This window comes from Chanodichthys erythropterus, chromosome 15 (assembly GCF_024489055.1).
Source record: "Chanodichthys erythropterus isolate Z2021 chromosome 15, ASM2448905v1, whole genome shotgun sequence".
Taxonomy (NCBI): domain Eukaryota; kingdom Metazoa; phylum Chordata; class Actinopteri; order Cypriniformes; family Xenocyprididae; genus Chanodichthys; species Chanodichthys erythropterus.
Window position 1 is genome coordinate 14,325,261 of NC_090235.1, and position 14,678 is coordinate 14,339,938.

General features: G+C 35.6%; 2 protein-coding genes across 2 annotated transcripts; one reads left to right on the top strand and one right to left on the bottom strand.

Annotated features, from left to right (window-relative positions):
* The first annotated feature begins 1,383 nt into the window (after nucleotides 1-1,383).
* On the top strand, nucleotides 1,384-5,048 carry tnfaip8l2a (tumor necrosis factor, alpha-induced protein 8-like 2a). The gene is made up of 2 exons (XM_067412177.1): nucleotides 1,384-1,838; nucleotides 4,117-5,048. Exons 1-2 carry the CDS (start codon nucleotides 1,521-1,523, stop codon nucleotides 4,357-4,359), a joined length of 561 nt encoding a protein of 186 aa, XP_067268278.1. The 5' UTR covers nucleotides 1,384-1,520; the 3' UTR covers nucleotides 4,360-5,048.
* Nucleotides 5,049-5,676: 628 nt separating this feature from the next.
* vps72a (vacuolar protein sorting 72 homolog a) lies at nucleotides 5,677-12,241 on the bottom strand. The gene is made up of 6 exons (XM_067412176.1): nucleotides 11,888-12,241; nucleotides 10,680-10,832; nucleotides 10,488-10,599; nucleotides 9,315-9,494; nucleotides 9,086-9,230; nucleotides 5,677-6,338 (listed from the first exon to the last, which is right to left on the bottom strand). Exons 1-6 carry the CDS (start codon nucleotides 12,002-12,004, stop codon nucleotides 5,933-5,935), a joined length of 1,113 nt encoding a protein of 370 aa, XP_067268277.1. The 5' UTR covers nucleotides 12,005-12,241; the 3' UTR covers nucleotides 5,677-5,932.
* Nucleotides 12,242-14,678: the final 2,437 nt, after the last annotated feature.

Below are 14,678 nucleotides of genomic sequence, written 5' to 3' on the forward strand. Positions count from 1 at the left end.
CAAATTAATGTGAAAAAATAATATATATATATATATATATATATATATATATATATATATATATATATATATATATATGTGTAATATAATTTTGAAATTACTTCGTTTCTATTTCGTTACATCATTGCATTCTTTTATTGTAATGTTAGATGTGTTATTCATTTGAATACAATTTTAGTCAAATATATTAATCTATTATTTATTTACATTTTTTATTTTTATTTTAATCAAATTAATCATTTTAATCACATTATTTAATTTTATTATTTTTATTTTACATTTTTATTTAATCAAGTTTTAAATAAGTTATTCATTATAATCAGGTTTTATTTATTTTAATCAAATGTTTTTGTTTATTTACATAAATTTCATTTTATCATTTTTTTTAATTTAAGTTTTATTATTTTTTAAAACAAGTTTTATTTATGTATTTTAATGAAATATTTTTGATTGTTTAGTTATTTATTTACATTACATTTTATTTGTTTTAATCAATTTATTCATTTTAATCAAAATTTATTATTTATTTAATTCATTTATTTAATCAACTTTTAAATTTAAAGTAATTATAATCATGTTTTATTTAATCAAATTTTGTTTTATTTACATAAAATTTTGTTTGTCAATTTTAAATCTAATTTATCAATTTACTGTTTATTTAAATCAATTTATTTGAATCAAATTTATTTAAATCCTGATTTATTTATTTACAGTAGTTTCTATTACATTATACCATTCCATCTTTTCGGCACTGTACTGTTAGATGTATTATTTATTTAAATCAATAAATTATTTTGTATCAGTTTATTTTAATTAAATAAATATTATTTATTTATTTTTTTTAATCAAATGTTTTATTTATTTTATATTTAAATAAAACTATATTTATTTGTGTTGATCAATTTATTAATTTTAATACAATTTATGTAAATACATTTTTATTTTAATCTTTTTTTATTTTAATCAATTTTTTTATTTAGTTAAATCTTTTTTCCTTCTTCTTCTTCTTTTTTTTCACAGTTTTTCTCTAAAGCATCTCCAGCACCCTTGCGGCCCCTGAGGGCCCTGGACCCTGGTTTGTAAACCCCTGCTCTAGAGGCACAACTGGGTGAAGCTTTCTGTTTCAATCTCATTGCTGCTGTGAAGAAACAGAGATAGCAGATAGATCTGGTGTGATTTTTCACTGCCTCATGTATGTTCATGCTGGAGGTTGATGTGAAGTTTAGATGTGATGCCTTCAGGTTAGTTTGTGTTCTTACTGTCAAACTTTCAATGGTCTGAACGATATGAAACGTCTCTTAAGAGTCTGAAACTCAGCATTTAAGTGTGTGAGAGAGATAGAAAGCAGAAGTGACATATCTCCTCCGATCACACGTTTCCTCTCACAGTTACACAGCGGAAGACGCCACTTCCTCAAACAGACTCGCCACACTCTCCTCCGACTGCACGACGCAGGTAAACACACACTGTATGTCTGCGTCCATCTGTTCTCTGGAGTGACATTGAGCGCAGGACGTGGGATGGAGGCGTTCAGCTCCAAGGACATGGCCATGAAGGCCCAGAAGAAGATCCTCAGTCACATGGCCAGCAAGTCCATGGCTCAGATGTTCATCGACGACAACAGCAGCGAGGTTCTGGACGAGCTGTACCGTGTCTCCAAAGAGCACACGGGGAACCGCAATGAGGCCCAGAAGGTGGTGAAGAACATGATCAAGATCGCTGTGAAGGTTGGAGTTCTGTTCCGACACGACAAGTTCAGTGCGGATGAGCTGAGTACGGCACAGGACTTCAGGAAGAAGCTGCATCACGGAGCCATGACGGCCATCAGCTTCCAGGAGGTGCAACATTAGATTATTATTCATGTTTGCATGCTTATTGGGGAATTATGATTAATTTGTGCTCTTAAGTCAATCATCACTGGTGCTACTACTGAAACCTCTTAAAGTTCAGCGTGTGCTTAGCCCTGCAGCGTCTGTGCTGTTTTTTTACACCAGACAGGAAGTGACTGCATAAAACACCCTAGCAACCAACCAGAACACTCTAGCAACTCGTTAAAGCAGGATCGATTCTGACTGGCTGTCAGTTTTTATCATTTGGAGAAATTGTGGAAAAATTTACAAGAATGTGAAAAATGTTCATTTTTTTCTAATGGTCCGTTTTTACCAAGGACGTTAACTATAAGAACAAAGATTTGTTTTAAAATTAGTTCTAAATGTGAAGACAGAGACTTCACACCACAACAATGATGATAACAACACAGAGGAATCACTTTCAGGACAAGTTCATCGGCAAGTTTTCCCAGCCGATGAATGCTGACAGCCAATCAGAATCCACCAGACTTTGAGCATTTAAAGCAGCAGGAGACAAAACTGCAGCACAAGCTTATAATAAACAGAACAATATCATGCATTAATATGGATGCTAATATCGTTATCGTTCTTGGTGTGAACGGTCTTAACTTTGGATAAAAGTGTCTGCTAAATGCACAAAATGTAATTGTAAAAACTAGGACTGTCAAAATTAATATGTTAATTTTGCAATTTTTTTTCATTGTAACATTTTTAACATTTAACGTAGCATCCGTCATACTTTGGCTCAGAGTGTTATATCAGTAGTCTATCATTCATTCAAGTGCTATTAAACCATAAAAGCAACATAAAATACAAAAAAATAACTCAAATCTGTACTGGCGCGCATCTGGGAAGCGGCAATATGGCCGTTTAAGCTGGTATTAAGATGCGTTTTGGTCGATCAGATCACAAGTGGATGACGCTAAATACAGGTGTAAATGGTGTGTAAAACGTTTTGAGTTTGTCCACTTTCAACCACTTCCAGAGGTAGTCGACCAGAATGCATTTGTAGTGTGAACACTCATGTGTTCGAAAAGCACAAAAGACAACCTACTCTCCGTCTACTGACCAAACGCGTAAACATTATGGTAAGCATGCTAGCCAAACGGGATTTAAACTTTGTTGGCTTTGTAATACAATTACCCGCCCAGAGATCTTGAAGAAATGAGGACAGAAGTGGTTAAAAGTGAACAAAAGGGTTAGTTCACCCAAAAATGAAAATTCTGTCATTAATTACTCACCCTCATGTCGTTCCACACCACGTAAGAACTTTGTTCATCTTCAGAATACAAATGAAGATATTTTTGATGAAATCCCAGAGGTTTATGACTCCTCCATAGACAGCAATATAATCAACACTTTCAAGGTCCAGAAAGGTACTAAAGACATCGTTAAAACAGTCACGTGACTGCAGTGGATCAACCTTAATGTTATGAAGTGACAAGAATACTTTTGTGTGCAAAAACAAAACAAAAATAATGATCTCTTCTCGACTGTGTCATTATCCTTACGCAGTAAGCACAGTGAAGGCTTCAGTGTTTATGTCCGAATGCCGGCTCAGGATTGGCCAAAGCTGGTCATGTGATCAGCATGCGTGTGAGTGTGATGCTGATGCAGGAGCTGGCCAATAATGAGTCAGCGTTCTGACGGAGAAAAACATTTGAGAATGACACAGAAGAGAAGAGATTGTTGAATAAAGTCGTTATTTTTGTTGTTTTTGCACACAAAAAGTATTCTCGTCTCTTCATAACATTAAGGTTGATCCGCTGCAGTCACATGACTGTTTTAACGATGTCTTTAGTACCTTTCTGGACCTTGAAAGTGTTGATTATATTGCTGTCTATGGACGAGTCCTATACCTTTGGGATTTCATCAAAAATATCTTCATTTGTATTCTGAAGATGAACAAAGGTCTTACGGGTATGGAACGGCATGAGGGTGAGTATAATTAATGACAGAATTTTCATTTTTGAGTGAACTAACCCTTTACAACTCCAGGTGTAAATGGGAATGTCTCCATCGTCCACTTCGGATCCGATCGAACATCTTAATACCAGGTGAAACAGGGCTTATATTCACTCACCCAAAACACATACTCAGAAAGCCGCTTCAGACAGCGTGCCAGTGCCACATGGAGTAAAAATTTTAACAATAAAAAATTTAAATGTAAGGTGCAATTAATCATGATTAATTACAGAATATTGATTTTTTTTAATCAATTGAAAACAATAGTAATTACATGAGTGTCCGCGTCTCTCTCCATCAGGTGGAGTTCACGTTTGATAAGAACGTCATGATAGAACTGCTGGAGGGCTGTCGTGATTTACTGCTGAAGCTGGTGGAGAAGCACCTGACGCCCAAATCTCTGGATCGCATCAGGCACGTGTTTAACCATTACGCAGATCCGGAGCTCCTCACGCACCTGTACGAGCCACAGGGAACGCTGAGCACCAACCTGAGCAAGATCTGCAGCGGCCTGAACCGCATGATCGAGGAGGGCAAACTCTGAACAGAGACTGAGAGATGGAGATTCACAGAGAGACTGAGACAGGGAAGAGTCGAAGTCCACAGAGACGCTGCAGCGAGACGCTCGTCTGATCCAGCGATTCTCACTCGAACACGTGCTTCATCCCAGATTCAGGAGGACAATTTGAAGGGAGAGTTCACTCAAAAATGACTGACTTTCTTCTGTGGAATGCAAAAGATTGGACTGAAATTTAGTCAAAACATCTTTTGTGTTCCACAGAAGAAAGACAGGTCTCTTTGAGAAATTAAAAACAATATGGCTTTTTAATACAATTAAGATTTTGTTTCTGCAATTTAACATGATTTCCCTCCATCAGTCTTTCCAACTAAAACCAGAGATCTTGAGCAACTCCGGACTTTTGTACAGTTCTGAAAATAACCCACTTCTGTTTCTCTTTTCATGTTTCATTGTGTTCTTCAAAAGTAACAGTATTGAAGTTTAATAATAAAATATTGTTTTATTTTATTTCAAATATTCCTTCAGGAGCCTCTTTTGAAAATTTCTTTATATGAAGATCTGGTCCGTTTCTCCTCATGTCTGTCGTTTAAGTCCTGCTTCCAGGAGAAGATCTTACCCTGGTTTAGATCTAGTCCATCGAGGTCTACAAGACCTGTTATTTTCATTTTCAAAGAATGACAAATATTAAAAACGCACAATTTGCGGGTTTGTTTTCTGATTTAAAGTTGGAGCAAGACCAGAGCACTTGTATAAACTGTGTTTGCAACCCATTTCACTTCTGTATTTGTACAAGAAAATATAAAACAGGGCTTACATTTTCCAGGAAACTGAGAGGCTGAATTTATTTTAAGTCAATTTTCATTAACAGATTTCTGCATTTTTACTACTTTCATTCACAGCAAAAATGGTTTCCTAAGTATTTTAGTTTTTTTTTAAATTACAAATATATTAAAATTCTGACATCAAGATACATTTACTTTGAGAAGGAATGAAAAAAATATTTGTGTTTAAAACAAGAACAAATATCTGCCAACGGAGTGAGAAAAATAAACTTTTCTTTTTTAATTACATTTTTCTGACATCATTAGCAGATAAAATCACTTCATTTTGATACATTTTAAACAAGACTTAATATCTGAAGTAATTTTGCTTCTCAAGTAATTTATTCAAGTATCATGATTTTAGAATGTGTAAATATTTGCACTGGAAAACGAAAAGAATCATTTTTTGCAGTGCACATTTGGATTGCAAAATAAACTGGAAAATAGAGCTAAACACTTTATTGCTAGGCTTTTATTGCAATTTTTTTAACAAACACCTAGAAAAATACAAAAGAAGAACTCAGAAGATAAGAAACGTGAGAGCCGGTGCTGATGATCGTGTGTGTTACAGTCTCCAGATCAGAAAACGACAGATGAATCCTGTCTTCATCAGCGGATCACCAGTGATTCAGAGAGTCGTTCAGAATCACTCTGATAACGAAGCTTAATTCAGCCGAGTCATGAGATTACAGACACTTAAGAGTCTCAAAATCCTCCTCAAACACAGTCAAGCCTGAGCGATGTGCGTTTGAACACATGTATCACAGTCATCTCGTCTAGGTGGCGGCTACGGCCTGTTTGACGACGGCTTTCGGCCGCGCGCTCTTGTTCGCAGCTGCTGCCGGTGAATCACTCACGTCACTGTTTCCGCTGAAGCTTCCGGAAGCGTTGGGAAAACCGTGCGCCGCGATGTATTTCTGGTAAGCCTCGCGAATGATGCGGAAGGCTCGGGCGTTGGCGTACGGGATGTCCGTGACGGGGTCGCGATACAGCGCGGGTTTATGGGTAACGGGACACACCTCCTGAACGGGCTGCGGCGGGCTGGAGCGAGCCGTCTGCGGGAAGGCGGAGTTAAACGCATCATCGTCGCTGAAGGTGATGTAAGTGCGTGAGCACAGAGAACCCGCCCCCTGCGCAGAGGAAGAGGAAGTGGGTGTGGCTTGAGGCGTGTCCTGATCCAGCCTATAACAGGAGATGGAGAGTCAAACTATCAGGTGTCTTAATTATTAGAAGCAGTGTTGATATTGTTAGTTTTAATTTTGTGCAACTAAAACTATATTTTATATATATACACACACACACATGCATATAAAGCTGAAATAGAATATAAATATTAGATGAAATGTTGCATTGGCAACTGACTGAAATAAGATTAAGTTGACGTTAAAATTGCTGACTGAAAACTGAAACTGAAAAAAATAATTTAAACTATTTAGAAATATTTAAAAAAACTAATAAAAATAACAAAAGCACATAAAATTACTCATCCATCTATTCTTCTATCCATCCATCCATCCTTCTATCAATCATCCATCTTTCTATCAATCCTTTCCATCCATCCATCCATCTATTTTTCTATCAATCACTCATCATTCCATCCATCCTTCTATCCATCCATCAATCATCCGTCCATCATCCTTCTATTTATCCATCCATCCATCTCTTTCTATCAATCACTCATCGATCTATCCATCCATCTATTCATTCCATCCATTCTTCTATCCATCCTTCTTTCGATCATCCATGCATCCATCCTTCCATCCATCTTGCTTCTATCCATCTTTCTATCAATCCTTCTATCCATCAATCTCTTTCTATCAATCACTCATCCATCTATCTATCCATCTAATCATCATTCCATCCATTTTTCTTTCCTTTTTTCAATCATCCATCTATCCATCTTTCTATCAATCCTTCTATCCATCAATCTCTTTCTATCAATCACTCATCCATCTATCTATCCATCTAATCATCATTCCATCCATTTTTCTTTCCTTTTTTCAATCATCCATCCATCCTTCTATCCATCCATCCATCTATTATTCTATCCATCAATCCATCCTTCTATCAATCCTTCTATCCATCATTCTAACATCCTTCAATACATCCATCCTTCTTTTATCTATCTATCCTTCTATCAATCCTTCAATCCATCCATTCATCTATCTTTCTATCAATCACTCATCCATCCATCCATCCATCTATTCATCATTCCATCCATCTATCCATCCTATCTATCCATCCTTCTATCTATCTATTATTCTATCCATCCATCCATCCTTTTATCAGTCCTTCAATCCATTCATCTATCTTTCTATCAATCACTCATCCATCCATCCATCTATTCATCATTCCATCCATCTATCCATCCTATCTATCCATCCTTCTATCTATCTATTATTCTATCCATCCAGCCATCCTTTTATCAGTCCTTCAATCCATCCATCTATCTTTCTATCAATCACTCATCCATCCATCTATTCATCATTCCATCCATTCTTCTATCCATCTATCCTTCTTTCAATCATCCATCCATCATCCATCCTTCTATCCATCCATCCTTCCATCATCCTTCTATTTATCCATCCATCTATCTATCCATTCATCTATTATTCTATCCATCCATCCATCCATCCATTCATCATTCCATCCATTCTTCTATCCATCTATCCTTCTTTCAATCATCTATCCATCCATCCATCCTTCTATCAATCACTCATCGATCTATCCATCCATCTATTCATTCCATCCATTCTTCTATCCATCCTTCTTTCGATCATCCATGCATCCATCCTTCCATCCATCTTGCTTCTATCCATCTTTCTATCAATCCTTCTATCCATCAATCTCTTTCTATCAATCACTCATCCATCTATCTATCCATCTAATCATCATTCCATCCATTTTTCTTTCCTTTTTTCAATCATCCATCTATCCATCTTTCTATCAATCCTTCTATCCATCAATCTCTTTCTATCAATCACTCATCCATCTATCTATCCATCTAATCATCATTCCATCCATTTTTCTTTCCTTTTTTCAATCATCCATCCATCCTTCTATCCATCCATCCATCTATTATTCTATCCATCAATCCATCCTTCTATCCATCATTCTAACATCCTTCAATACATCCATCCTTCTTTTATCTATCTATCCTTCTATCAATCCTTCAATCCATCCATTCATCTATCTTTCTATCAATCACTCATCCATCCATCCATCCATCTATTCATCATTCCATCCATCTATCCATCCTATCTATCCATCCTTCTATCTATCTATTATTCTATCCATCCATCCATCCTTTTATCAGTCCTTCAATCCATCCATCTATCTTTCTATCAATCACTCATCCATCCATCTATTCATCATTCCATCCATTCTTCTATCCATCTATCCTTCTTTCAATCATCCATCCATCATCCATCCTTCTATCCATCCATCCTTCCATCATCCTTCTATTTATCCATCCATCTATCTATCCATTCATCTATTATTCTATCCATCCATCCATCCATCCATTCATCATTCCATCCATTCTTCTATCCATCTATCCTTCTTTCAATCATCTATCCATCATCCATCCTTCTATCAATCACTCATCCATCTATTCATCATTCCATCAATCCATCCATACTTCTACCCTTCCATCCTCCCATCCATCCATCCATCCATCCATCCATCCATCCATTCTCCCATCCATTCTCCCATCCATCCATCCGTGTTAAACTATTTGGAAATCCCTGAAACAGTACATTAGTTTACACACATCTAACTCTCATCTGTCAGTGAAGTGACAGCAGTTTTCCAGCAACAGGCTCTACTGTTTTCCAGTAATATCAGTAAAGCATAAACAGGTTTTTTTTGTGTCACTCATAATTATAATGATTAATTACAGTTCACTATGATGTACAGAATATATTTACCCTTCCACATCCACGTTCTCCTCCTTCATGTGAGCGTCGGGCATCAGCGGCATCAGCACCGAGTGATAGCGGATCGTCGGCCCTTCAAACCTTCTCTTCTTATGGACCTGCTTCTTCTTATCCGCCTCTAAGCGCTCATAGTTCTCTGAGGAACACACACACACACACACACACTTAGACTATGATCTGACTCGTGAGATATTCTCGTGAGGTGTGGGCCGTTCTGTACCCAGCGATCTCAGGTTGAGCTCAGCGGTGAGTTTGGCCTCGGCGAGCAGCTCGTCCTGCGTCAGCACTCGATCACTCGACGCGCCTTTCCTCTTCCGCGGCGCTTCCTGCTGCCGCTCCTGGAGACGCTCGTTCGTCTTGCGCGTGTGTTCGCTCGTCGACTTACGCACCGACTTACGCACTGAAACACAGCGACAAGAACAGCGTTCCTGGTTAATTCTGATGAACAATATATTTTTAAAGCATTCATTAATCTTTATGTTATTTAGTAAAATTATGTTAGTTCACAGAGTTAACAAATACAACCTTGATTTTAAAAATGTATTAGTAAATGTTGGAATCACCACTGACTAAAATTAATAAATGCTGTAGAACGACTGTTCATTGTTAGTTCACGTTAACAAATTAAACCTTATTTAACTCAGTTATCAGTTTCCACACCTTTTTGAGCAATACATTTTAACTGATTTATAATTTATTCTTCCATGTTTTCCATTAACAAAAGAGCCCTGATTATTGTGTTTTGTTTTGATATTATAAATGCTGGTTAAATCAATCATTACTAGAACAAGAGTGATCAAACCTCGAACACTAGATGTTAAACTTTTATAAACATTTTCATAAATAAACATTAAATAATTAAAAATCTTTATTTCAGCTAAGGCAACATTTCTCATTTTCATTTAGTTTAACTTGATGTACTAAAATAACTAAAATTAAAACTGAAATAAAAAAATAATAAATATCATATATTATAATATTTATATATATTTTTTTTTAAAAACACGTAATTGTCAAAAAATATTTGTGATTAATTTTATTCAGCAATTATTTTATAAACATAATATAGTATAATAAAATACAATTTTTAATAAAAATAGGCACATATAATTTACTTGTGTTTTTAAAATTAATACTATATGTAACTAGTTACTTAACATATAGTATAATAATTATATAATATAATAGCAATATAACTTCCCTTATTTGGATAACAAAGGTTAATTGAGATTTAAAATGTACAATTATTGCAGTTATCTCAAATATTTGCGATGAGATTAAATAATCACCAGAAGATTAGTCAATAATTGTGACAGGCCAAAATTATTAGAAATTTAAAAAAATTACAATAAAATATAATATTATCACAGTGATATGGGTGTGTGTGTCTCACTTTCTCCAAACTCCTGCAGCTCTTGAATGATGCGTCTCTCAATTTTGGGTCGTTCAGGCTTTAATTCTTCTGTCACTCGCTTGACTTTGGGCTTCGAGACCTTCAGAGGCTCCTGAAACACACACACACACGTGAGCAGACGTGTTGGCGCCGGTGAATCCTGTGATATGAGTGTGTGTGATGATGTCTGACCTTGTAGGCTTTAGTGACGACGCGGCTCTTCCTGCGTGGAGCGTCATCTTCCTGGTCGCTGTCAGGCTCGTCTCCTTCATCGATGTCAAAATCACTGTCCACCTCATCCTCAGTGTCTGAGTGATCGCCTCTGTACTCGTCATCACCTGACTCCTGCTCAAAACACACACACACGCACACATCATGTGTTACTGTGTATTTATATTGAAAGAACTGCAGATAATAGAATAAAACTATAGAAGCAGATATTCAGTCACACAAGCTGATTTTCATTCCATACACATATACACATACATACATATATATACACTTCCCTCCAAAAGTTTGGAAACACCCCTGGCAAAGTGTGGTTTTGGACGATATCAGCATAAATCCTTATAATTTTTTTGGTGCAAATACATTAAAGTAACTCGACATTATCATTGAAGACCAGCAATAATAATTTTCATTTTGATTACATAATAATGGCAGTATATACATGTCAAAGTCAGACATGCCCCTTTGCCAGCTGTGATGCTGGTTACTGGTTTAAACTTGGCCCAGGTTTGTAAAAGATCTTTTGGTCAGCACACCTTAATAGCTTCAACTACTGATTGACAATTAAGTTTAGAATACAATGAACCAATCAGAACCCAGTTTAGGTCAGATAGCTGCTAATGCTGGATATTTTGATGAATCGAAAATTTAAGTTTTTTCAATGTATAAACTGTTTATGTAACAAAATATGTTTTCGTAGTTTGTGTTGTCCCTTATCAGTGCAAAATTATCACAAATTAAAAAGGATTCATGCCAATATTGTCCAAAACCCCACTTTTCTAGGGTGTTTCCAAACTTTTGGAGGGCAGTGTACATATATACACACACACACACACATTATATATAAATATACACATACACACATTATATATATTTTATATATATAATATAATATATATATATTTTATATATATTTTATATATATATAATATATATATATAATATATATTAATATATATAATATATATTAATATATATAATATATATTAATATATATAATATATATTAATATATATAATATATATTAATATATATATAATATATAATATATAAATATATATATATATATATATATATATATATATATATATATATATATATATATATATATATATTATATAATAATATAATATATGCACAATATATATATATGTATATAGTATAATACTGACGTCATTGAATCCTCCATATGTGGTCTTGTAAAACTCATCTTCCTCTTCAGCGTCCAGTAGTTTCGACATGCGGTTTCCCGCAGTGCTTCGCTGCTCTCTGCTGTTCGCTAAACTCATTTCTACAGTAATGATCAACTCTATAATACTCTAATTTCTATCGTTAACTCTCAGTGTGAATAAACACTACACTTGATGAAGGAAGACACTTTTCTCCTCCCCGACTGTAAATATGCGCACAGAGCATAAAGTCTGAAGAAAATAATATCAATCCCTGACAAAATCACGTTTATAAATGAAAATGTTAAATGTCAAAACACACAACGCTGATCAGCACAACACAATGAGAGCAGGGAAACCTCACTTCCGGTGCACCAGCATTTACAGCTCGATACTGACACCGTCTGGACTGGAGGACCTAAACAAACACAGTCCGAATAGACACTAACGCAGTGTTAATAATTTAATATTTCAAACTTAATATTGGTTAACTGAAATGTGCATTAACGAATCCTAACATGGACACTGAGATCTGCACGTGACATTTCAAGAGTCACATTTACTGGCATTCCAAAGCCACGTGATTTTTCCCAGAGCAATGCATGTCCAGCAATGATGGGAAAACAAACAAAAAAATCCCATTTGATAGTGTCATCATGCCCGTTATTTATTTATTCATTTGTTTTGAAAGTGCTTTTCATCTCTAGATGTTCCTGAATCACGTGTTTCAGGGTGATATCACATGTCATCACGTGTCAGAAGGCATGCAGTACATTTTAATTGGCACATTTAAAAGAATCTTAAATATGTGTATGCAAATAAAAAGATATCAAATAATGACATTGATGTGAGTGAATAGTCATGATATCTGTGATGTTCTGTTTCATTTGTTGTGTGTATTGGCTGGTGCTGCACTAACTAACATGTGCCTGACATCTCAATTCTCACAAAAGACACGTTCTGTTTCCTCGTGTCGTTCAGAGTTCATTCTTTTAAGGAAGCCCAGGATATCCGTGTCCACACAAGAATGCAAGTCCATTCTTTGCATTTATAGAACTGAGAAACTGAAGTTCTTCCTGGATTCTTCAAGTGCTTTCATTGTTGAGTTCAGGAATCTAAAATATGAACAAGCATCTCATCTTTGAGCTCCATAAGATGGCAGCAAACAAACATGCCTGTCAACATCAGTGAACTTTCATTAGTCTCAATTCAATACACATTAGGAGAGTTTTTGAAGCAGTTAAAAGCCTGATTTTATTCAATTAACAATGAATAAAGTTAATTTATGTATTTACAATGCTTTTTTGTTGCAGGTCAGTGTTAAAGTCCACATGAAAGTCTATATCCGAGTGAAACTGCTTTGCAAACAAGAGCAAATGTAGGGCGGGGCTTGGTTTTGTCTGTGGGGAATTGATTGGACAGTTGTGGTTTGCTATTGGTTGATCTCATGTGAGTGACAGGTTGCCCCGCCCTCGTCATCAGAGAAGAGATGGAGAAGATATTCTGATTCAAGATTATGAGGAACATGAATTTAAAACAATAATGATGTGCAACGATAAATCATTTACATTAAACACTAAAGCATTAGCCTGTTCCAATTTGAAAAATACAATCAATTTTGATTTCAAGGTGACTTTAATTTTTGATTTCAATGTGTTGCTAGGATTCATGTTTTGTGCTATTGTTTTCTGTGTAGCTCATAATGCATAGAAACTGACACATAATCTGGTTAGAAAGGTGTTCAAGCCGCATTCTGATCGTTCCGAAGCAATCCTGCATCTGACTCAAGAGTCGAAGGGGAGAGGTGTTTAAATGCAAAATAGTTTTTGATTGTTTTAATTGATTGAACAGATTCAAACAGAGATAATTTGTTACGTTCAAACCACCATGATGACCAAATGTTGAAGAAACATTCATATTTGTTGTTTTTGATATATTAAAGGGTTAAACTTCATCTCAGAAGCAGTCGTGAAAGAGTTAACTCTGTGTTTGACATGACAGGATCTTTGGTCGAGGTCTGAACTCTCTTTCATGTTGGAGATCATTGTTGTCATACATGCATTTAGATAAAACTGATTGAATCGAGGACATGCATCGCAATCTTATCACACACACACACACACACCCTCAACTGTCTCAGTTACACAAAGACTCAAACACGCCTCAGTCACGTAACAAAACCAACATACCAACACACATATTTTCTAGGTCGCTCTGAATGAAAGTGTTTTATATTTGATGTGGAATGCAAATTCATTTACAGCGCCTCTAATGCAAATCAACAGACGCTCTAATCAAATGACCTATGACCCGTCGGTGAAGGTTTATCACTGTCGAATGACTGGGTAATAATAAAACAGCTGGAGAAGCTCAATTAACTCTTTCCCTGCCAGCGATTTTTAAAAGAATTGTCAGTCAGTGACAGCATTTTTGATCATTTTCATAAAATTTCATGGCCCCCAGAATATTTTGTTGTATAAATATCTGAACATGTGATATATCAAAGGAAAGAACAGAGACTCTGCTTTTAAACAAACAAAGATATTTTATTCTAGCTTCATGCATTCTCTTTTTACTAACATTTGAATGTGGGTAATGATGGTCGTGTTAATAATTGATGTGCGTCAGCAATGCTTCTATTGCTTGTTTCTGCTTCTTTGTCTGTGTTTTGATCCAAAGATTCTGTACTCCTTCAGAACTCAAACACACAAACCTAACACGTAAATGAGCGGCAAGAATACTTTAAAGGTATTCGGTTTTCAGTAGGAAAGGTGTCATTTAAGCGGCCCTTAAA

Bases quoted from the DNA above. Each gene is read 5' to 3' on its own strand.
- vps72a (XM_067412176.1), bottom strand. From the start codon at position 12,004: ATGAGTTTAGCGAACAGCAGAGAGCAGCGAAGCACTGCGGGAAACCGC. The intron at 10,833-11,887 runs GTCAGTATTATA...TGTTTTGAGCAG, and splicing joins CATATGGAGGATTCAATGAC to GAGTCAGGTGATGACGAGTA. The intron at 10,600-10,679 runs GTCAGACATCAT...TGTGTGTTTCAG, and splicing joins TCGTCACTAAAGCCTACAAG to GAGCCTCTGAAGGTCTCGAA.
- tnfaip8l2a (XM_067412177.1), top strand. From the start codon at position 1,521: ATGGAGGCGTTCAGCTCCAAGGACATGGCCATGAAGGCCCAGAAGAAG. The intron at 1,839-4,116 runs GTGCAACATTAG...TCTCTCCATCAG, and splicing joins CGGCCATCAGCTTCCAGGAG to GTGGAGTTCACGTTTGATAA.